The sequence below is a fragment of the Aphelocoma coerulescens genome, chromosome 15, assembly GCF_041296385.1.
Source record: "Aphelocoma coerulescens isolate FSJ_1873_10779 chromosome 15, UR_Acoe_1.0, whole genome shotgun sequence".
Lineage (NCBI taxonomy): Eukaryota > Metazoa > Chordata > Aves > Passeriformes > Corvidae > Aphelocoma > Aphelocoma coerulescens.
Genome location: NC_091029.1, coordinates 2,467,321 through 2,488,903, shown reverse-complemented (window position 1 = coordinate 2,488,903; position 21,583 = coordinate 2,467,321). Strand labels below are relative to the sequence as shown.

General features: G+C 39.2%; 1 protein-coding gene across 1 annotated transcript in view; it reads left to right on the top strand.

The window, feature by feature from the left end:
• The window catches only part of DNAH10 (dynein axonemal heavy chain 10), a 51,484-nt gene that overhangs the window by 6,018 nt on the left and 23,883 nt on the right, over positions 1–21,583 (top strand). Inside the window, exons 10-45 of the mRNA XM_069030570.1 lie at positions 94–264; positions 917–1,093; positions 1,450–1,623; positions 2,243–2,412; positions 3,126–3,277; positions 3,668–3,832; positions 4,288–4,495; positions 5,353–5,509; positions 6,649–7,125; positions 7,284–7,442; positions 7,775–7,900; positions 7,977–8,079; positions 8,313–8,491; positions 9,080–9,291; positions 9,590–9,746; positions 10,180–10,413; positions 10,515–10,637; positions 11,419–11,652; positions 12,154–12,377; positions 12,862–13,131; positions 13,222–13,405; positions 13,680–13,814; positions 14,216–14,368; positions 14,925–15,113; positions 15,216–15,362; positions 15,935–16,126; positions 16,294–16,412; positions 16,546–16,704; positions 16,994–17,129; positions 17,240–17,362; positions 17,766–17,900; positions 18,206–18,419; positions 18,899–19,018; positions 19,959–20,104; positions 20,516–20,668; positions 20,953–21,213. Of these exons, the coding sequence (XP_068886671.1) occupies positions 94–264; positions 917–1,093; positions 1,450–1,623; positions 2,243–2,412; positions 3,126–3,277; positions 3,668–3,832; positions 4,288–4,495; positions 5,353–5,509; positions 6,649–7,125; positions 7,284–7,442; positions 7,775–7,900; positions 7,977–8,079; positions 8,313–8,491; positions 9,080–9,291; positions 9,590–9,746; positions 10,180–10,413; positions 10,515–10,637; positions 11,419–11,652; positions 12,154–12,377; positions 12,862–13,131; positions 13,222–13,405; positions 13,680–13,814; positions 14,216–14,368; positions 14,925–15,113; positions 15,216–15,362; positions 15,935–16,126; positions 16,294–16,412; positions 16,546–16,704; positions 16,994–17,129; positions 17,240–17,362; positions 17,766–17,900; positions 18,206–18,419; positions 18,899–19,018; positions 19,959–20,104; positions 20,516–20,668; positions 20,953–21,213 (6,438 nt within the window). The remainder of the gene's footprint in view (positions 1–93; positions 265–916; positions 1,094–1,449; positions 1,624–2,242; positions 2,413–3,125; positions 3,278–3,667; positions 3,833–4,287; positions 4,496–5,352; positions 5,510–6,648; positions 7,126–7,283; positions 7,443–7,774; positions 7,901–7,976; positions 8,080–8,312; positions 8,492–9,079; positions 9,292–9,589; positions 9,747–10,179; positions 10,414–10,514; positions 10,638–11,418; positions 11,653–12,153; positions 12,378–12,861; positions 13,132–13,221; positions 13,406–13,679; positions 13,815–14,215; positions 14,369–14,924; positions 15,114–15,215; positions 15,363–15,934; positions 16,127–16,293; positions 16,413–16,545; positions 16,705–16,993; positions 17,130–17,239; positions 17,363–17,765; positions 17,901–18,205; positions 18,420–18,898; positions 19,019–19,958; positions 20,105–20,515; positions 20,669–20,952; positions 21,214–21,583) is intronic.

Here is a 21,583-nt window from a genome sequence, read left to right as displayed (position 1 = left end):
TATTAAAAAGTATTTTCATTTTGCCACCCTTTCTTGGTGTTGCAGGATGAATTTCTAAGTGACAGGGTTTCTTTGCTTTCTTCCTTTGTTTAGGATATTGAAGAAAAGATGAAAAGATTTATTGATGAATCTTTTAAGACCCTTCGATCAGCAGAAACTGCTTTTGACATGCTGTTAAAGTACAAACAAATCCAGATTCGTGAAACTATTCGTAAGCAGCTCATGAAGAAGTTCAGTGATGTTTTGGAAAAATATTGTAAAGAGGTAATCCAGTTTAGGGTTTTTTTTATCTAGTACATGAAGTTTTTTACCTGATAAAAATCATAAATCTGTATATGTCTAAATACCTGTGTGGTGTCATTTACTATCTAAAAGACTGAAAACTTTTATAAATAAACATGATAATTGCTCTCTTCTTTTTGGAGCCAATTGGAGAAATAGTCTGGTTAATTTGCTGAAATGGTTGTGCACATCTGTATATGTGAGACACTGTGTGGGAAGTGGAAGGTGCTCTGAATGCAGCAAGGCTTGTGGCTATTCCTGCACCTTGCAACCAGCAGCTCAGCAGGAGACCTTCCTGAGAAAATGGATCTTTTATACCCTACAGCTTTCTTGTAGTGGACAAGTTCATGGTATGACCAAAAGGTGTCAGAGATCACCTTTGGAAGGCAGAAATAATTCTGACATATAGAAGAAGCCTGTATTTCAGAAAGTTTTTCATGTCAGCTTTTTTCTTGATATTTCAAAGAACATTGAACTTAACAATAAAATGTAATCTTACAGAAAATGCTGCCATAATGGCAGCTCCATAAGATAGAGAAAGGTAGACAAAAGAATTATTTTTATCCTGCTGCTGGAATTAGCTTCAGAGCTTGTGCTGTGTTTCAGACAGTGATCATGGACAAACCTCTTCTAGGTTGAAATTGTTAAGCAAATCTTTGTTCAGAACCTCAAGGATCCACCTCTGTACAAGAACCATCCTCCAGTGGCTGGGGCAATAGCCTGGTCCCGATCCCTTTTCCGTCGGATCCAGCACACCATTATTCGATTCCAAGAAGTGGAGGAGTTGCTTGCTACTGAACGTGGAAAGGAAGTATGTTGGTTCTTTTGGTACTTGATGAAGGAAGAAATACTTTGGTTATACACTTCTAACGATGTGAAAGTGCTCTAATGTGAGGGGATGTCCCAAGTCTTTGTGCACAGCAAGCCATGTTAGATGTGAAAACTGGATTGGAACCTTCCCACTGTTTCCCAGGGAGACAGTGATGGAATCAATTACATAATCCAAGAGCCCAAATTCTCCAGTGGCTGCATTAATGACAAGGCTTTCATTACTTGTTCTCTTATCTAATAAAAAACACAAACCATGTTGAGACCCCATATTAGGACAGGTTAGTTGAACATTTCTCATGGTCTTTAAAATGAGTTCTACAGGCTTGTCCTTTCTAGGTGAAACACAAATATCTCCAAGTGGCCAAGAAAATGAAAGAGTATGAAGATCAAAAATACCATCAGTGGAGAGAAAGGACAGAACAGATGCTTCCATTGTTACTGAAAGATACTCTGCTGACTGTTGTGACTGATGGGGCTGCAACACATGTTAATCCAGAGACTTCTGAGCAGGTGAGAAGATGGTGTATCAGGCTTCTCTGAGGGGAGAAACTGAAACCTACATGATGGTCAGCGAGAATCTTCTGAGAGTAATATTTTAAACACAGATCTAGAAAAAGGTCTGAGCTCAGAATTGTTTGTGGTCCTTTATAAGACATAGTTCCTGAATCACTTGGCAAATCGTTGAATGTTGTTTCTATGTATGTTGTTCTGAGCTGTAGTTCCTGTTAATTTTTAGGTTTTGGTACAACATTTTTGGGACATTGCTACAATATGTGGGACTGAAGTTAGAGGCAGGTTTCCAGCAGAGATCTTACAGAATCCTGTTCCTACTAAACTTTTGCCTGACTTGGAATTTCCACTGGGATTTCTGTTGTAAATGGTTGCAGCAGTGTGTAAACAGAGATGATTTGGTTTGTTTCTTGTAATCAACAACTGAAAAGGGAGTTCTATGTAATTTCTGATCCTAGAGTGCTGACGCTGCTGTCAAATTTTAAAAGCCTTTCCACAAGCTCTGAATGTCAGTCATTCTGATTTTTATCTGCTGCCATGTCCCCAAAAGCTCACCTTTACCTTGTAGTGTAACAGTTTGGTGCTCCTCTCCTTTCTGCTGCTCTTTGTTGTGTTGTAGAGGTCTCCAGCAGAGGAGCCTGTCACCACTAAGAAGAGCGTCTGCTTCACTCTGAATTTTTCTCCTGAAATCCAAGAGATTATCATTGAAACAAAGTACATGGAACAACTTGGGCTTCCAGTCCCAGAAATGGCAAGATATGTGGCATTACAGGAAGACAAATACCTTAGGTAAGGCTGAAACAGAGTATCTGCTCACATACAGGCTTATGGCAGCGTTTCAAGTGATTTCCCTCCGAACTCGAAAGGGGCCCGAGTCATCAAATTTTGGAAATGTGAGAGTCCTTAGTGACTTTTTTTTAAAGGGTACAATTACTAATGGTCAAGTTGCACTGATAAGCTTTTCTCTGGCACTCTTTTCATCCTTTATGCTGCAGGACTGTTATACAAATTAACAACTCATCCAAATCTGAGAGAAAACAAGGAAAATAATTTGCAATGAATTGTTACTGCCATTTAGATTTAAGCTCGTTTAAACTCACTATTGCTTTCTTCCTGTACAGCCTTGAATAAGTCAGTTGTGTCCAAATTATCACAGACATTTAGCACACAGATGTGCCAGTAAGTCCCTAACTGGATTTTAAAGTTCACCTGTTCAGTTCACTTACGTGCTTCAAACTGGGGCTGTCTCCGTAACTTTCTGAGCTGGGGCAGGAGAGGTTTGTCCAACTACTGTTGGAGCCATATGAAACTTTTCTTCTGTTTTCAGTGGGAAATGAGCTTTAATCAACACATATTCACTGGTTAGTTCTGCAAATTTTGCTTTATATGGAAATTTGAATAGAATGATGTAAGTTCTCTGCTCTTTGGTGGAGTTCAGGGCTGTTTTACAAGAAAATAATAATTTTTGTGTTTTCTTGGTTTGTGTTTCTTACATTCCTTAGGTACACGAGTAAATTGAAAGCCATGCTGGATCGCTATCACAAATTAATGGATATGATGAATGAAGCAGAAACCAAACTTCTTGATGACTATGTCCAAGAACTCTGGAAAATATTGAAAGCAGGACACAAAAGACTCACGTGGAAGTCTGTAGGTAATGGAGATACTATTTTTAAATGGCCTCAGACATTTATTTTTAGTTAAAAAAGTCTCCTCAGTTCTGCAGTCTGTTTTTTATGATTGCAGAACACATGATACATCCTATTGCCACAGGGGCAGAGTGGCAGGTTAGACAAGCTCTGATCCAGGAGGGTATTTCTTGTGTTTTTATTATATTTAAAACACTGGAGATGGTTAGAAACCTTTAGCTAAGAGCTGTAAGGGAGCAAGATGAAGGATTAGCTGAAAAAACATCTCCTCTATGATTCTGCAGAACCGTGGTTCATTCTTAGAGATAAAACACATCTGGTTGTGGCAATTTGGATGCATTAGTGAAATACTTGTTAAAAGAGAAAAACCCCAAATGACTGTGATTTATTTTAAGGTATTGGTGAATTTATTGTCCAGTGTACACAAACCATTGGGAAGTTTGAGTTACTCGTCCTTCAGATTCATAATATTTCTAAAGACATAAGCAGCAAACTTCGGTCCATAGAATCAACAAATCTCTTTAAGTTTCCATGTTCAAAAAATGGTGACAAACTTCCTGGTAAGTCTTTATATTTTCATTTCCAAGCTCTATGGTGTTTTATTTTTCTTTATCTCCCACTTTGTTGTTTTAGTTGCTAAGATCAACCCTTTTAATTGTTACCAAAACTGGTTATAGTAGTAATTCAGGGCATAACAGAGGATGGAGCTGGTTTCCTCAGATGGAAATGGCAGTGAGCTGGTTGTCTGCCAGATCTCTCTGTCGCTTGGGTGGCTGATGGATCAAATTTCTTTCAACACTTCATAGTTGTAAAAAGGTCGCTGTTAAATAATTGAATCCACATAAAATCCATATTTCAGAGGGCTGAAATATTAATTCATTAATAAGTGAAGATATTTTTATCATTATATGAGATCAATTTCATGTTTGCAAATAAAGTCCAGGTAAATAGTGCAGTGTATAAAACTGCTAGATCTTTTGCAGTTAATAATGCTATTTTTTTGTATCTGTTGCAGGAGCAAAAGAATTTTTTGACTATGTTAAATGTGAACAAGTAAAAGATGTGGAACACATGGTTAGAAAGTATTCTGCAATTCCACAACTGCTAATAGAAGTGGAAGGACGAGTTGCCAATACAAACAGTGGCAAATCTCCAAAATTAGCTTCCTATTATGCATACTGGGAACATAGGATTTATCAGGTGTTGACACAGTTAATTGTGAAGTAAGTCAATTATTTGCTTTAATGGGTTTCCAGTCATCTTCAAGTTCTCCTGGATCTGTTGATGTGTATGTGTACTGACATTCTGTTGGAACCCATCAGTGACTTACAAATCTGCCACAAACTGTATTTCTACTGATTTTTTTCCTGTGACAAATGGAGAACTGATAAAAAGGTACAGAGGAAACCCAAATTCTGAGAAAATGTGTATTGGCATGTTGTTGGCAGAAGAGAGAAATAAGGCACGTTTTCTGCAATGTGTGTAGTTGCACATGTGTGTAGTTTTGTTTTCCTAAAGAACATGATTTTGAGAACTTGGTGTCAGGGTGCCAGGTGCCTCCCTGTACTGCAGGGCACACGAGTCCAAGAACAAAGATTTTACTTGTTCTGCACTGACTGAGGCCAATCCTGTAGCAAGATAGTAAGAAGGCTTCTGCTACAAGCAAGGTATTATTGCAATTGAGCTTTGCAGCTCTGCTGTAATATCTGTTTAAGCTTCCCATCCATCTCTTCTCCCCATGCTCCATGTTTTGTAATTTGATCCATGCTCAGCTGATTTTGCTGTGCTTTCTTGTCTGGGCTCTTGCAGTGGAGTTGACCATAGTCTCAGGATCCTTTTGCACCAAAATATCTCCATTCACTCATTCCAACAGCTTCTTTTAGCAAGTCAAGCTTTTGCATTAAATCAGTTCAGCAGGACAGTTTTGTTCCCAGGCACATCAGTGTTTCCAGCTGAAATCAGTGATAACTCAGGTTACAGATCTAAGCTCACACCTGAAAATTGCAGCCTCTCTTGGGCATTTCCCTGGGGGCAGCACCTGATTATTTCTATCTTTGACACTATTTTTTTCCTTTCTCAGGAATTTACAGGCTTTTAATGCAACTATTCTTGCAAATGTGCCACTGTTACAAGTAGAAGCTGTTATATCTGTTCCTGAGGTAACCCTGCAACCTAATGCCAGTGAGATTGAAAAAATGACTGTGCAAGCTATCCAACACTGTGTTGAGGTCACTAAGGTGATTTTTGATAAAGATTTCTTTTTGTTGCCAGAGTTTGCTGTGCTTATAATGAGCTAATCTTTTTTATGTTTGGGTAAGCATAAATGTCAAAGGGGGGATTCATATTGCTTGATCTTGAAATCAAAATATCTAGTACATTGTTCTAATTTTACATACTGTCCTAATTTTACAATCTGATGATCACAGGAAAAAAATACATGCAATTTTTACTCAGGTAAAATTGTTGATTACTTTTTAGTCGTGTTGCCAGTGTAAGGACATGATTTGGTTCTATAAATCATCATACATCAGAAGGAAGTACTTTTCAGATTGCACTGCAGATGTTGCTTTCTGATGTATAAATAAGCAGATGGAATAAAGAATGTGAGTGGCCTCCTCTACATTGCATTTCTTCTTAAAAGCAGCAGAAAAGACAGTTCAGAAAAGGTTGGAGAAAGGCATCTAGGACAGCAAATATCTAGATGAAGTATCTAACTTACTGGCAGTGATGTAGCAATATTTTCCTGCAGAGTTTCACATTGAACTGCTTTCCTGAAAAGAAGCCAAATAATGTGACAATGTTTCTGCCCTGCGCTGATGGACAAATGATCCCAGATGTCACCTGAAATGAATAAATTTAGTTTGTGTGCTTTTTGTGCTCAGATTTGCTGTTCTGCTCCACTGCTGCATGCAGACTGTTTGAGCCAATTCCTTTTTCTCTGTGTCATGCCATATTGTTGCTCAGCAGAGATTTTAGAAGCAGATTGAGTAATGCATGGCAAAGTTTTGTTAGGATGAAATTTTCTCAAGTTGATGGGAAAGTGTGATCTCTTTTTTGCTGTCAGAAAAGCAATTGATTTGAGAAATCATTCACACCACTTCCTACATTATGTCCTAAATAATGGTGAATTCCTTCACTGAAAGGGTTATCAAGCATTGGAACAGGCTGCTCAGGGAAGTGGTGGAGTTACCATTTTTGGAGGATGTGTAGGTGTGGCACTTGGGAACATGTATGATTTAGTGGATGGCTTGACAGTCCTGGACTGCTTGGACTCAGTGATCTTAGAGGGCTTTTCAACCTTAATGATTCTATGAATGATTTAACTAAAATGCCTCAACAAGATAACTGTTTTCCAACCCTGTCTTTAAAACTCCAGCATTTCGTACGATGGATGCACGGTACATGTATTGAATGCCCTCCTCAGCACGTCAAGGTGGATGAAGTTGTCACTTTCAGCTTTTACAGTGATGTCTCCCAGAGCCCTCTGATAATTGAACAGGCTGTTCTCATCACTGGGAATGTCCATAAACTCCTGGCTTCTCTCAACAAGTGTTTGAACGAATGGAAGAGGTATGACCTGGTGTGGAAATCGGACAAAGGCGCAGTCCTGGACCGTTTAGCTGCAGAAAACCCTGCTTGTGTTATCTTTGATGAGCACTTGCAGTTCTATATGAAGGTAGCTCAGGAAGTGACTCAGCGGACCTTGATTAAAGATGAACAGTTTATCAGGCTTCAGCTGGCTCCTTTAGCCTCTGTAGTGCAGGAGAATGCTAAAAGCTGGGTGATGTCACTTGGGAAATTGCTTCATGAGTTAGCAAGAGAGGAGCTCTTCAGGCTTCAAGATGAGATTCAGGTAGGTGTTCTCAGTTTGTTTTTTTTGTTATCTTTTTCATATAGACTAAAAATCAATCTGGCATGTTATTTGCTTGTGTTTTGTGTTTGACTCATTGTTAAAATTCTAACAATTGCTTTGTCAGTGTTGATTGTGGAGATGATCTTTACTTTTTACAGAGATTATCAGAGAATGTGAATAGACCTCCTGAAACCCTGGACGATCTCAGAGTTATCCTTAGTACATTTGGGGTGATCAAAGGCGTGTCCCTCGAGGTGGAACTGAGATATTTGGACATTGGGGAGAGATACAGAACTCTTGCTTTGTACAATATTCCAGTAAGTGCATGTCTCATCAAACCTTTCAGATCTGAGCTAAGGGCACAAATGCCTCTCATGTGAATGAAGAAATGTTTTCCTTTTAAGAAGTGCTACAGAATTACAGTGTTGTTGAGGTTTGAAGGGATGTCTGGAGACAGTGTAGTCCAGACTCCCCTCTCAAATCAGTATGTCCACTTTGAAATGGACGTATGGCATGTGTTTAAATCTGATTGAGGTTGCCTCAGTATTGATTTTGTGTTTTACAAGTTTATAATGTGAGCACATATTCCTCACTTTCTTGTGAAGGTGTGTGCCTACTTATGTGTTGTGAGAGGTGCTACTTGTTTTAGGTAGCTGAAGAAGAGCAAGAGAAGTCTGACAATCTTAGGGAAGCGTGGGAGACTCTCTTAACGGAAGCAGCAGAAGTCAGTCGCAACCTGGATTGTAAAGGAGGTGTAAAAGAAACATTCACAAAGGTAATATTTGTAATTAGTATGGAAAACAATTAGAAATTGAAAGGAAAACTATTTAAATGAACGCTGTTCTCTTTAGGTAACAAAACAACAAATTGAGGACTACAGCAAAGAGACGGAAGAGTTTTTTCAGAAACTCCTGACTGAGGGGCCTGGTGTTGTTGGGGATGATCTTGATAAAGGTAAATGGATTAATGTATGTGAAGGGATGCTTTGAAAGTACTAGTCTTTGGACAATTAAAATTTTATGTACAACAAGAAAACTGTGCTTTCCTTATTAACATACAAACTCATCAGCCTGGAATGTGAACACTTTTAGTACTAGAACATCTACAGACCATATGTAAACTCTGTCTTATTTATTTCCCATGAACCCTGGGATTATTTATCTGGAAAAATTCCTCTCCTTTCCCAGGACTAGAACTCATGGCTATGTTTGAAAAAGAATTAGAGAGACTGGAAAAAAGGCAGCGGGAACTGGCTAGCGCTGAGAAACTTCTAGACTTGCCAGCAACAACGTACCCGAACTTAATAAAAGCACAGAAGGATGCAAAAGCTCTGAAGCAGGTCTATGACATTTATGCACAACAAAAAGTGAGTATCACACCAAGTCTGCAGGGACACACATGTGTTCATGCACAAAGGTGGGGGACAGAAGAAGTAACCCCCTGGTTACTGTCAACTCTTTTTGAAGCCGTTGCATGAAATTAGCTGTGCCCTGTAATTGGTTATCACCGTGAAATGGTTTTAATATTAGTACAGCACTATCAGTGTCTCCATGGTGGACTGAACACATCCTCTCATCAGATAGGAACAGGCTCCTCCCAGCCTCTAATAATTGTTGGATGGCATTTTACTGCACACAGTTCCTCATCAGTTCAGTGAAACTACTTTTGGATATAGGATGTGTACGGGTGACAATGGGTATCTTGGGCTTTAACTACGTTTTAAGAAGTTTTATTTTTCCAAAATTTAAATGCCTTGTAAAGTATGGTCCTGTTCTTCATATTCCTTTTTTACTACTTCTTCTACAACTGGTCGTGTTTGGCTATGAATGGGTCTTGGACATGAACTTGTCTCTCCCAATGTTTGTAAAATGTAACACAATTACATTTTGGGGGTCAAAATGAAAAGGAGTATGATTTTTTTTTTTTTTCCCCTTCTTAATGTCCTCGTTTCTAGGCAGCTAAAGAGGAATGGTCTCAGACACTCTGGATAAACCTCAATGTCAAGGTTCTTCAGGAGGGAATTGAAGGATTTCTGAAAGCCCTTCGGAAGCTGCCCAGACCAGTGCGCAGTATGCCAATAGGTGTCCAACTGGAAAAAAAAATGAAGGCATTTCGAGACTCCATTCCTTTGTTGCTTGATTTGAAAAATGAAGCTTTAAGAGAAAGGTTTGTTTTGATTTATTTATGTCCACTATATGTAGAAGTATTTGATGTGTTTTGTTAGAACTTTCAGTTTCTGGTACTGTGGTCATGCCGTATCCTGGAGCTTGGAACTTTATTTCTGCCTAATGAACTTGTGTAGTAGCATGAAAGGTGGCTGCAACGACTGGGATATTTTATGTATTCAAACTGTAGCTCTTGTTTAAACAGCAGAGTGCTAAACATGAGTTCATTATTATATGTTTCAGTTGTTGTGGTTTTTTACTGTATCATGGTGTTAAATTGATGTGTCAATTTAAAACAGGCATTGGCAAGACCTTATGGAGAAAACAGGAACAAGGTTTGAAATGAAAACAGAAACATTCACTTTGGAAAATATGTTTGCTATGGAGCTTCACAGACACACCAATGTTATCAGTGAAATAGTTGGAACTGCTGTTAAGGAACTTAGCATTGAGAAGGTAACATATTGAATTATAGAATTGTAATAAAACTAAAAAGACAAGGATGACAACAATCAGTTTTGAGATTTAAATTGGCATGACTGCAAGTTTGGCCATCTTCAGGGAGCTGCCGTGATGTAGCTCATGACAACTAAGATCTATAGCTCTGTTAATGAACTCCTACTGGCACAGAATCCTCGCAGAACTTGCCTTGGCAGCAGCATATTGGATTTCTATGATTACAGTAAGAAAGTTTGTCCTATGAAAATGGATCAGAAGAAGGATCCATTCTCTTGCTATCATGCTTTTTGAAATAGACTCTTCTTTATAAACCAGAGTTAGAAAACCTGTGCAAAAATTTTGCTGGATTAGTTGTTTCATTTTTTTGCTAAGATTATAGTTCTCCTGTTTTTGAAGACTGAAATATGCATCTTTTTATGTTCACATGCAGGGAATGAAGGAAATAATAGAAACATGGGAAAATATGAAATTCCCTATACAAGTGTACACCAAAGGCGCTGAGACACGAGGCTTTACTCTGGGATCTGTAGAGGAAATTTTAGAGATTCTTGATGACAACAATGTCAATCTTCAGAGTGTTTTGGGCAGTCGATTTGTGGGTCCTTTCCTGTCGTCCGCTCAAAAATGGGAAAGAACTCTGTCATTGATTGGTGAAGTAACTGAGGTAGGAGGAAAGTGCTGGACTAAATAATTAATGTTTATTATTTATAATCCAGATTTTCTGTTGTATTTCTGTTTCCTCTGATGGTAACATTTGATTCTTAGATCTGGGTAACAGTTCAGAGAAAATGGATGTACCTGGAGAGCATCTTTGTTGGTGGAGATATCAGATCACAGCTTCCGGAGGAAGTCAAAATATTTGATCGTGTAGACAAAATGTTTAAAGAGGCAAGTGACTGACTTGTGATCAGCATAATTATTTAGTGCATTTTGCTTCCAGTTCCATAGTTACTTATGGTCTTCTGTGACATGTGTAATACTGAGAATGATGTGCTATAATTCATTGAATATGAGATTGGGGAACCCAGAAATTTTGTTTTGCTTCACATCTGTCACAACCAGAAGACTTCTCCTGATTTAGCTAAGATGGGCAGAGGTGAGATCCTTGGCTGGCAGCCTGGGGTAGGCAGAATCTCCTTTTCCTTTCATTGTTTACATCTTTTCACCTTTACCATGATACTAAGAAGCTTACATGTGTTCCTATTGACTGAGGACCTATGGATATGCTAAAAAGGCTTTCCTGGTTCACGCCACTGCTCCCATACTGAACACATATTCCTGGTATGAATATGGCTTACTTTTCTGCTTCCCATCTGCGAAATTGAGAGAGTACTGTGATTTCGAAATACAACGTTTGATCACTCCTTAAAGTACCATTGTGTACAGGAGCAAAGTCAGGTATGTGCTTAAGCTGGCCTGACTGGGGATACAGGCTTGTCTGGCTTACACTTGCTTTTACAGTTTTATCTCCATAAACAACTACCTTAGTGTTTTCATACAGCACTGCAGCACCACAAAACCACTTCAAAACCATTTAAAAACCTTTGATTCACTTCTATCAGGACCTGTACTCCTTGTGCTGTTGGCATGCTTTGTCATTAATTAAATATAATTTAATATAACGTATTGCTGTACAACATTTTCTAAACTTCCTTTTCTCCCTGTATAGATAATGGATGAAACTGTAAAAGACCCAACAATAAAAAATTGCTGTGAAGCCCCAAATCGTCTGTCAGACTTCCGTCATATAAACGATGTGCTGGAGAAATGCCAGAAAAGCTTGAATGATTATTTGGATTCCAAGCGAAATGCTTTCCCGAGATTTTTCTTTATATCTGATGACGAGTTGCTCAGTATCCTTGGCAGCAGCAGCGCACTCTGTGTCCAGGAACACATGATAAAGGTACAGTGTCTGGCTTTCCACAGTGCCTTGTGCTTTTAGGTGCTTTAAAAAGTTCGACAGACTGTACTGTACATGCTCATAAGGATGCATAAATATTTTCTGCATACAAAGAGCATCCTGGCAGCATCTTGAAGAAGCTTCTGAATAACCAGATCAAATCTGATGTACAGTCTCTCCTGGCTCTCACACTGGTTGGTAGCAGTTATGGTAGAGGAGCATTCAAGATACACTAGAATGATCTGTTATTAAAGAACTGTCCTCACAGGTTGTAGCTCCTCCTAGATCTTTATTTTCTAGGGAAAAAAAAAATCAATGTGATTTGGGCCTGATTATTTGCTTGATATTCTGTAGTTGTGCTGCTGGGCTATATATCAGCATTTGTATTTGATTACTTAGGAGTCAGATCCATTTCTGTGGAGAAGAGCTGGGGGTTGCATGTACTTACATCTTGGAGGCTTTGTTTCTAAAATGCCCGTGAATTTCTTTGTTGGTGCATTTCAGATGTTTGATAATATAGCCTCGCTGAGGTTCCAGGATGGTGACAATGATGAGAAGATTGCCACAGCCATGATCTCAGCTGAGGGGGAGGTGATGGAGTTCCGGCAGGTTGTTCCTGCCGTGGGCAGAGTGGAGAACTGGATGACAGCAGTGCTGGAGGAAATGAGACGGGCCAACAGACGCCTCACCAAGGAAGCCATTTTTCGATATTGTGAAGACAGAAGCAGGTGAAACAATCAGTGTCAAGGATAACGCAACCTGATATGTTGCTATGAGCCTGTAGTGATATAGAAAAAGCATAATTTTTAAATTCCTACACAATTCAGTCTATTTCTCTGTGTGGAGGGATATGAATAAATTCACATGCACTATTTTAACTAACCTCTCATATAATCTCTAATATCTATTTTCCTAAATCTTGAGTTTTATTTTTGGTGTTGTGTGTTCAGTATGTTTTTCTCAAGATTAATTCCACTTGGGAATTTTATACACGGAACAGACAGCTTTTCTATCAGAATATTTCCTAGGCTTTTGAAATCCCACAGCATACTTCGATAGAATTCTGTCTATCTCTGAAAAGTTTGGCTTGTGTAGTAGCTGTTGCAGGAACAGAAGGAACTTCTTTGTTGTTGTATTTTTTTTTTTCTTTCCTGATCAGTTACTTAAAATAAACAGTAACTCAGCCTCCCTCACTATATGTGTTTTCCGTAGAGTTGATTGGATGTTGCTCTTCCAAGGCATGATGGTGCTTGCTGCTAATCAAGTGTGGTGGACTTGGGAGGTAGAGGATGTCTTTCAAAAAGTGAAAAAGGGAGAAAAGCAGGCAATGAAACTTTATGCTAAAAAAATGCACAGGCAAATCGATGACCTCGTTACCCGCATTACAATGCCCTTGAGCAAAAACGACAGGAAAAAATACAACACTGTTCTCATCATCGATGTGCACGCCAGAGACATCATCGACATATTTGTCAGAGACAGGTAAACAGCACCTCCAGCTTCTGAGCAGCTCCCGAATGTGTGAGTTGTGTCACCATCCTTCTGACAATGCTCACACGAGCTCTGTCACAGCATTCTGCAGGCTCAGGAGTTCGAGTGGGAGAGCCAGCTGCGGTTCTACTGGGAGCGCGAGCCGGACGAGCTGAGGGTGCGGCAGTGCAGCGGCACCTTCTCCTACGGCTACGAGTACATGGGGCTCAACGGGCGCCTCGTCATCACCCCGCTCACCGATCGCATCTACCTCACGCTCACACAGGTGCGCCTTCAAGGACATTTTGCTAACAAGCCCTTGTTAGACTGTCACATCCTTGTTGTATTGCCTCTTCCTGCTGTCTCTCAGATGCCAGTGTGAACGCTGTTTGAAATCGGTAGTGATATCCTTCTAACCTCATTGCTGTAAAGACAGTATAGAAGGCATTCACAGATAAAGTTTAAGGTCTTTTGTACCCAAGGGTTCATTTGTGGTTTTGTTACCAACCTAATATTAATCTAATCCAAGCTTTGCTTTGCTTTTTGTTCTGTCTTCAAAGGCTCTATCAATGTATTTGGGAGGAGCACCAGCAGGGCCAGCAGGTACAGGGAAGACAGAAACAACCAAGGATCTGGCCAAAGCACTGGGCTTGCTGTGTGTAGTGACAAACTGTGGAGAAGGCATGGACTTCAAAGTAAGAGTTAAAGATCTGTGTTCTCTGATAAAATGCCAATTTCTGCTCTTTATCAGTGCCCAGGGTAAGGACATACTCTGAACTTCTGCATAAGTATCTCCCTTGGAGATACCACACTGTTTGATAATTAAATTTAGTAAAAAATGTCGATTTTGAACAAATTCCTGAAGGAATTTCAGGCCCTTTCAAGCAGGGGAGCAATGACTGTATGATATGTGTTTAAGCTTTATGATAGCCAATCTGTACCTGGCAAGTAATTATTGCAAGACCCTATGATGGATTGATTGATAAACATCCAGAAGTTTATCTAGCATTAAGAATTTTAGTGTATTCCAAAGTTTTTTGATGCTGATTGTTTTATATATTCACTGCTAAGAAGTTTTTCTTGTTGTTCCTTTTAGGCAATGGGTAAAATTTTCTCAGGTCTTGCCCAGTGTGGAGCGTGGGGATGCTTTGATGAGTTCAATCGCATTGATGCTTCCGTGCTTTCCGTAATTTCTTCCCAGATTCAGACGATTCGAAACGCATTAATGAAGGGGTGGAAAAGATTTCAGGTAAACATTAAAAAAGAAGAGTAATTGTGAAGGCTGATCTTGGTTTTCAGGCCAAGACTCAGAGTTAGACCTCATCATTAGATCAAAGGGCTGCTGCTTCTGTAATTCGTTTGTGCTGAACATTTCAAACTCCTGAGTATGTACTTTTGGTTTGAAAGATGTTAAATCCTTGCTGATTGCCTAATCCTTTGTGAGGTTCTTCCTCTGTGAAGCGAGATAAAAGTGATCTTAATAGGATAATAGCAAGTTAATGGGGTAATAGTCTAGTAGTAATGAGGAACAGGAGTAACTTGACTCGATGTGAATTGTGAGGCTCTATTTACTGAGGCTCATTGAAATTCAAAAACCTCAGACAGAAAATTTGAGGCTTGTGAAATATCTTAAAGAAGGTACATTCATTCCACTGTTTGTATCAGGATGACTGTCTAAAGCTAAATATTTTAGCACTTTGTCCTAAGTGGGTACCCCAGTATTACTGGTTTTCTCTTTGAGCAAATAGTATTATTTTTTTTTAATTCCTTATTCATATTGTTCTAATGTTTTCTTATGCCTTTAGTTTGAAGGACAGGAGATTTCCCTTGATAGCCGGATCGGCATTTTTATTACAATGAATCCTGGTTATGCTGGCCGGACTGAGCTTCCTGAGTCTGTAAAAGCTCTCTTCAGGCCTGTGGTTGTTATTGTACCAGATCTTCAGCAGATCTGTGAAATAATGCTGTTTTCTGAAGGGTTCCTTACAGCAAAGGTAAGAAAATTCTGTTGTTACCCATACCCATGTGCCCACCCATGTTTGCATGGCCAGTAGCAATGTCCACATTCGTGATCGTTTAAATTAAATCTCAAACAGGTCCTTGCCAAAAAGATGACAGTGCTGTACAAGCTGGCCAGGGAACAGCTTTCTAAACAACATCACTATGATTTTGGACTGCGGGCCCTTAAGTCAGTGTTGGTGATGGCTGGAGAATTGAAAAGAGGATCAGCAGACCTCAGTGAGGTAGATTTGCTGCTTAGTTACCCTGGGCATATAATCTTTTTCATTAGGAAGGGGATGTGTTTACCCATCTGATGTAGTTTGTCTGCTTTGGAAATAGGAACATTGGTGGTATTTGTCTTATTATTTCACTTTGTTCTTATTGAGTTCCATTGTGCTCTCTGCCATTAGAACTCCAGTCAAAGTAGGGAAATCTATGGAAAATGAGGTATTTTCCTGCTTGTTAAATCCAGGATGCAAGTAGCCAGATGAATATCTCTGGATGACTAGCAAAAACTGATTTTTGAACAGTGAGTGCTCCAGCTCAGGGAAGCTGTAGTGTGGAACACTGCAGCCATTTGGCATTCGATTAACATGGCAGAAAAAGGCAGTGTATTATTCTTAGTTACTGATGTGCTTAATCCATATAAAATAACCTCTGTTTTTTCTACTAGGAACTGATGACAAAACATGTCCTAAAAGCTGTACTGAAATAATCAGGCAATAGCTTTTAAAGATTTAAAGTTTTGAAGTACCTCATTTTAGCTGATTAGTAAACTGTTTGGTAAAGATTGATTTTGCTGTGTTTTGTCTAGGATGTTGTACTAATGAGAGCTCTGCGAGACATGAATCTTCCTAAATTTGTGTTTGAAGATGTGCCTCTCTTCCTTGGCCTAATCTCTGACCTGTTTCCTGGCCTGGACTGCCCTCGAGTCCGCTACCCTAACTTTAATGATGCTGTAGAACAAGTGTTGGAAGAACGGGGTTATGTTGCTCTACCAGTCCAGGTATAAAGAATGTTAACTGCTTGAGGTTTTGTTGTAAACATGAGGCTGCAGATGCATTGTTGCACTCTGGAGTGGCTCCAGGAAAACTTACCTGATATAGACCAGCTGCTAATATTGTCCACAAAGAGTTATGATAGTAGTCTACTGAATCCATGTTTATTTTTCAGGTGGATAAAGTAGTTCAGATGTATGAGACAATGTTAACTCGTCACACTACAATGGTGGTTGGACCTACTGGAGGTGGCAAGACAGTTGTTATTAACACCTTGTGCCAGGCCCAAAACAAGTGAGTATAGAATGTAAACAAGGCTATCAAATGGCACAGTCTGTATTACTCAGCCCTGCCCAGAGTATTTGCTTGGGTTAGCATGAGATGATGGTGTGACATTTTACAATTGCTTTTCTTGCTGTATCTTTAGGCTGGGATTATTGACAAAGCTTTATGTACTGAACCCTAAAGCTATGAGTGTGATTGAGCTGTATGGGATCCTTGACCCTGTCACACGAGACTGGACAGATGGAGTCCTGTCAAACATTTTTCGGGATATCAACAGACCCACTGACAAGAAAGAGCGAAGGTAGGCAGCTAGAAATCATTGTGGTGGTTTTGAGATCCTGGGGTTTACATCAATTGAAAAAAAAATTGATGTGGTACTATTTAAAAGAAACAAGTGCTAAATAAATAGAAAGAAAGACCCCTAGACACTATCTCCTGTGAGTTTCTAGTCTCAGTGAAACTATGCAATTATAAAAAATGAATGGTAGACTTCAAAATACCTGGACTGACACCATTGATGACACTTCTGAATTCAGGAATATGTTAGCAAAATCAGAGGTCAGTCAGCACCCCATGGCTCTTGTACACAGGTACATTCTCTTTGATGGAGATGTGGATGCTCTCTGGGTTGAAAACATGAATTCTGTCATGGATGACAACAAGTTACTGACCCTGGCAAATGGGGAGCGGATTAGACTTCAGGCACACTGTGCTTTGTTGTTTGAGGTAAGAAATGACTGTACCATTTAATACACGGGAAGGGTTAGATACAGATGGGGCTTTAAGGCCTGAAAAGCAGTTGCTGTGTATCATTATCTTGTGTGATTATTTTGTAGGTTGGAGACTTACAGTATGCATCTCCTGCCACAGTATCCCGCTGCGGAATGGTCTTTGTAGATCCTAAAAATCTGAGATATGAGCCCTACTGGCAGAAGTGGGTCAAAGGAAGAGAAAATGAGGTGGGTGTTTCTGGTCTTGTTCAGAAGTATTTATGTTTAACAGTGAACTGTAGACAGCTGTAAAAAACCTGTGTAAAGGCAGTCTGATTTTTCTGACAAGAGTTAACAGTAAGGTTGCTTAGGTCCTTGTTTCTTACATTTAGTTTAAAAACTCAAGTCCACAGGGAACTGAAGTAAGACAACTTACTTCCTACCACCTGATGAATGCTGATCTTCACTTGCTGAACACCCAGTCCATATAACAGCATCACATTTTTTCATGTGACTGTACCCTGTCTTTGGTAGAAGTGATTCCTTCAGGAACAATCCCTGGTCAGCCAGGTATTGATGGGAAGTTCTGCTGTAAAAATTTGTCTTTCCAGCCTTTTGTGTGATGAAATATTGTCCTTTTTGTGTTCCTTAGCAAGAGAAAGTGGAATTGAATCGTCTCTTTCAAAAGTATGTGCCTGACCTTATTGATATGATTGTGGAGGGAATTGTGGATGGCAGACAAGAACGAAAGCTGAAGACCATTATTCCTCAAACAGATTTAAATATGGTAAGAAACAGAGAATAAAGATTGAGCACATTTAACTAAAAAGAAAATGGAATGATGGAGGAAGTAAAATCTTCCCAAAGAAAGCACAGGAGGAGAGTCTGTGCTGAAATGTCAGTTTGCTACTGGTGAGTACAAACAGATACCAAACCAATCATCTCCTAACAATGCTCTTCTGCTGAACTTAATACACATAGCAGTAGGTTCACCTGTAAGAACAAAAGACCAGCAGTCAGCTGAAAACATATTAAGAGTTTTCGTGTATCTAAATGGCAATTTTGTTTACTGATTTGTCCTTTTTCCAACAGATCGTGCAGTTGACTGTGATGCTGGATGTCCTAGTGGTACAGCCTGAAAATCCTGATGTTTTGGAGTGTTTTTTCTTGGAAGCTTTGTATTGTTCCTTAGGTGCTTCTCTTCTTGATGCTGGGAGAATTAAATTTGATGAAAACGTTAAACGTATTTCCTGCATGTCTATTGTTCAGGGTGAGAACATCCTGGCAAAGCCAGGAGAACTGCCAGGTAGGACCTTGTCATAATTTAATCCAATTTAACCTCATTGATTACAGTAGAAAAGTGTTAGTTTCCACGAAGGCAGATCATTATTTTCCTTCCAGCTAGCTGTACTGGCTGCAAAATATGCTCCTTGAGGGGCTATTGGTGAAAACCTCATAGAGATACTCATGCTGGGTGACTCTCAGCTAATGGTCTGTCTTCACAGAGCAGTACTCTTCTATGCCAAGTTGAAGAGATAAACAGTGAAAGGAAAAACAAAATTTGAAAGGAAAACCAGTGGGAGGTGCCTAAAAGGTGGTATGATCCATGTTCTGGAGTAGAGGAATGTTGGTTGATCCCTTCATGGGTTAAATGACTTGCAAATAGAAAGAAGTGTTGTCCAACTTGGTCTGTAATCTTACCCTTAATTTTCATCTCAATCGGATTGTTTTCTTAGGAAATATTTCAGTGTCCTAAAAAACTTGCAGTTACTTAATGGTTTGCAGGTCAGCTGCCAACTTTGTATGACTTCCATTTTGATGGATCTCAAAAGAAGTGGGTACCTTGGATGCAACTTGTTCCCGAATATATTCATAATCCTCAAGTGAAATTTCTTGACATTCTAGGTGAGTATAAGATAAAATACAGTGATGATTTGCTTTTAATTCATAACGTGCCAGCACTGAGTGCATGCCACTTAACACGAGACATCCTCTTTCTGTACTGGAGGTCACCTACTCACATTCACTTTCTTGTGATGGCACAAATCAGTTTCTTTAAAATTCTTGTCATAGTATTTAGCAGTAGTAAAGTTGATGTTTACAGCATTGTGTAATAAAAAAGTGAGGAAAAGATGAAACCATGTTTCAATTAGTAAGGCTTATTAGGAGCTAATAATGCCTTTTAAAAGCTAGAATAGGAGAAGATTCATAGCTTGCTCTATGAGAAATTCTAGGAAAACATCAGCTTGTGGTTCAAGTATTCAGTAGATAAAAATTACATTCTTAGGGCTGTTATTGGTTGTTACTTCAAGCATTGCCTAATGGTGCTTTTCATAGTTAAGGACAAATTTAGGCATCTTAATTTACAGTGATACTCCAGCAAGCACAGGTTAACTTCACTGACACAAGAGATAAATTTATGATCTCTGAAGTTGCTCCAAATGGCAGGCTATTCACATAGAAAAAAATTAATCTCTCTCGAGTTCTGGGAAAATGCTTACGATCCAAATAAATCCTGATTATATCCTTGAAATAGGGATTAAATGGTGTTTAACCAAACCATGACCCTCCTATATGAATGATAACTTCTTTTTTAGTGTGTGTATATATATATATATATATATATATATATGAAAAGATCCCAGTGACAAAGACTGAAAAGAGATGGTTAAGCAATTAAAATTTTCTTTCAGCATTGTTAGTGAGTTGATAATTCAAATTATGTCTTTGTGCAACTGCATGTTAATACCTTGAGAGTGTGTTCCAGCACTATTCTATAAATATAAATCCCCCAGCTGTAGTGCATTTTCATTTAGCCAGTGATTGTGTTCATGCTCTTTTTCAGTGCCCACAGTGGATACCACACGCACTGCTTGGTTACTGGAGCAGATGGTAAAAGTGAAACGCCCAGTTGTTCTTGTCGGTGAATCGGGTACATCTAAGACAGCAACTACACAGAATTTCCTAAGCAATCTGGACAAAGACCTTAATGTATGTGTGAGGCATTTTGCCCTGTTTGTAAAGCTGCATTTTCATTCTTTGCCCTTGTGGTAAATTTGCACTGTGAGGTGTGAGTCTGTGGGTTGCAATATTGAATTGGGTAATGTGACTGCAAGCTCCAGACCCAAAGTGTGTGACTGATTTGAAAATCCTTCAAGATCAAAGATGTTTTGTCCTCTTCTACCTTGTACAGACTCAATTTTATAAAGTAAAAACATATTATCAATGTGTTAAGAATGGGGTTACTTTTCTTTGTCATCTGTAATTCAAGTGAATTATGGACCTGAGAAGTATTTCCTGTATGTCTGACAGCTAATATAAAAATACTTTTGAATGCTTTAGTAAAAAAAACCCCAACAAAACAGGTTAGAATCCATTCTTATCATCTCCTTCTGTTTGCAGCTGGTGCTGGTAATTAACTTCTCTTCTCGTACAACGTCCCTGGACATTCAGAGAAACCTGGAGACAAACGTAGAAAAACGAACTAAAGACACTTTTGGCCCTCCTATGGGAAAACGTCTCCTTGTGTTCATGGATGATATGAATATGCCAAGGGTAAGCTGTCAATAGTTTTGCAAGGTAGTATAGAAACATTTGGGGTGGCACTGATGTGGTCCCTGCACGCACAAATCCAGTGTGCATTTAGTTTATCTCATAGAAGAGGCCCTTTTCCCATAGGAGACACTGCCTGAATGTTCACAGTCAGTGCCAGAGCTTTACAAAGTGTCCCTTAGTCCCTGTAATGTTCTCCTGAGTGTGGAGCACAGTATCCCCACATTTAAAGCAGTAATTGGTGAGCTGATGTACCGTGCTTTGATGTATCCTTGTGTATCCTGCAGATTGATGAGTATGGCACACAGCAACCCATTGCCCTACTGAAGCTGCTGCTAGAGAAAGGTTTCATGTACGATCGTGGTAAAGAGATGAACATTAAATTTCTTCGAGACCTGGGTTTTGTTGCTGCCATGGGCAAAGCTGGAGGAGGTCGCAATGAAGTTGACCCTCGATTCACCTCACTCTTCAGTGTTTTTAACGTCCCTTTTCCTTCTGAGCAATCACTGAATTTGATCTACTCCTCCATCCTGAAAGGCCACACTGCGGTAATTTCACTATTTTCAAAGGATTTCTCAACAGGTTTATGATTTTTAAATAGACATTTATTTCTATGTTGTTGCAAGACCTCAAATCTTTGTTATCATTTTTTTTCATGCCTAGAACCTCACGCAAACCTTTCTTTTCCTCTTATCTTCTCAATGGGTTTTACATTGTTTAGATAAATTCTTGTGTGATATACAAACGTTCAAGCCAGCAGGTAATTTATGAACCTGGGGCTTTTCATAGGTTGAAACCTGTGAATGATTTGGTTGCAGTTCCTGTAAGCAAATGCACAGAGATCATCAAACTGTTTCCTGAATGAGTATGAAAAGTGTAATATAATGGAATAGACTGCATTACTAGCCAGGTACCTGC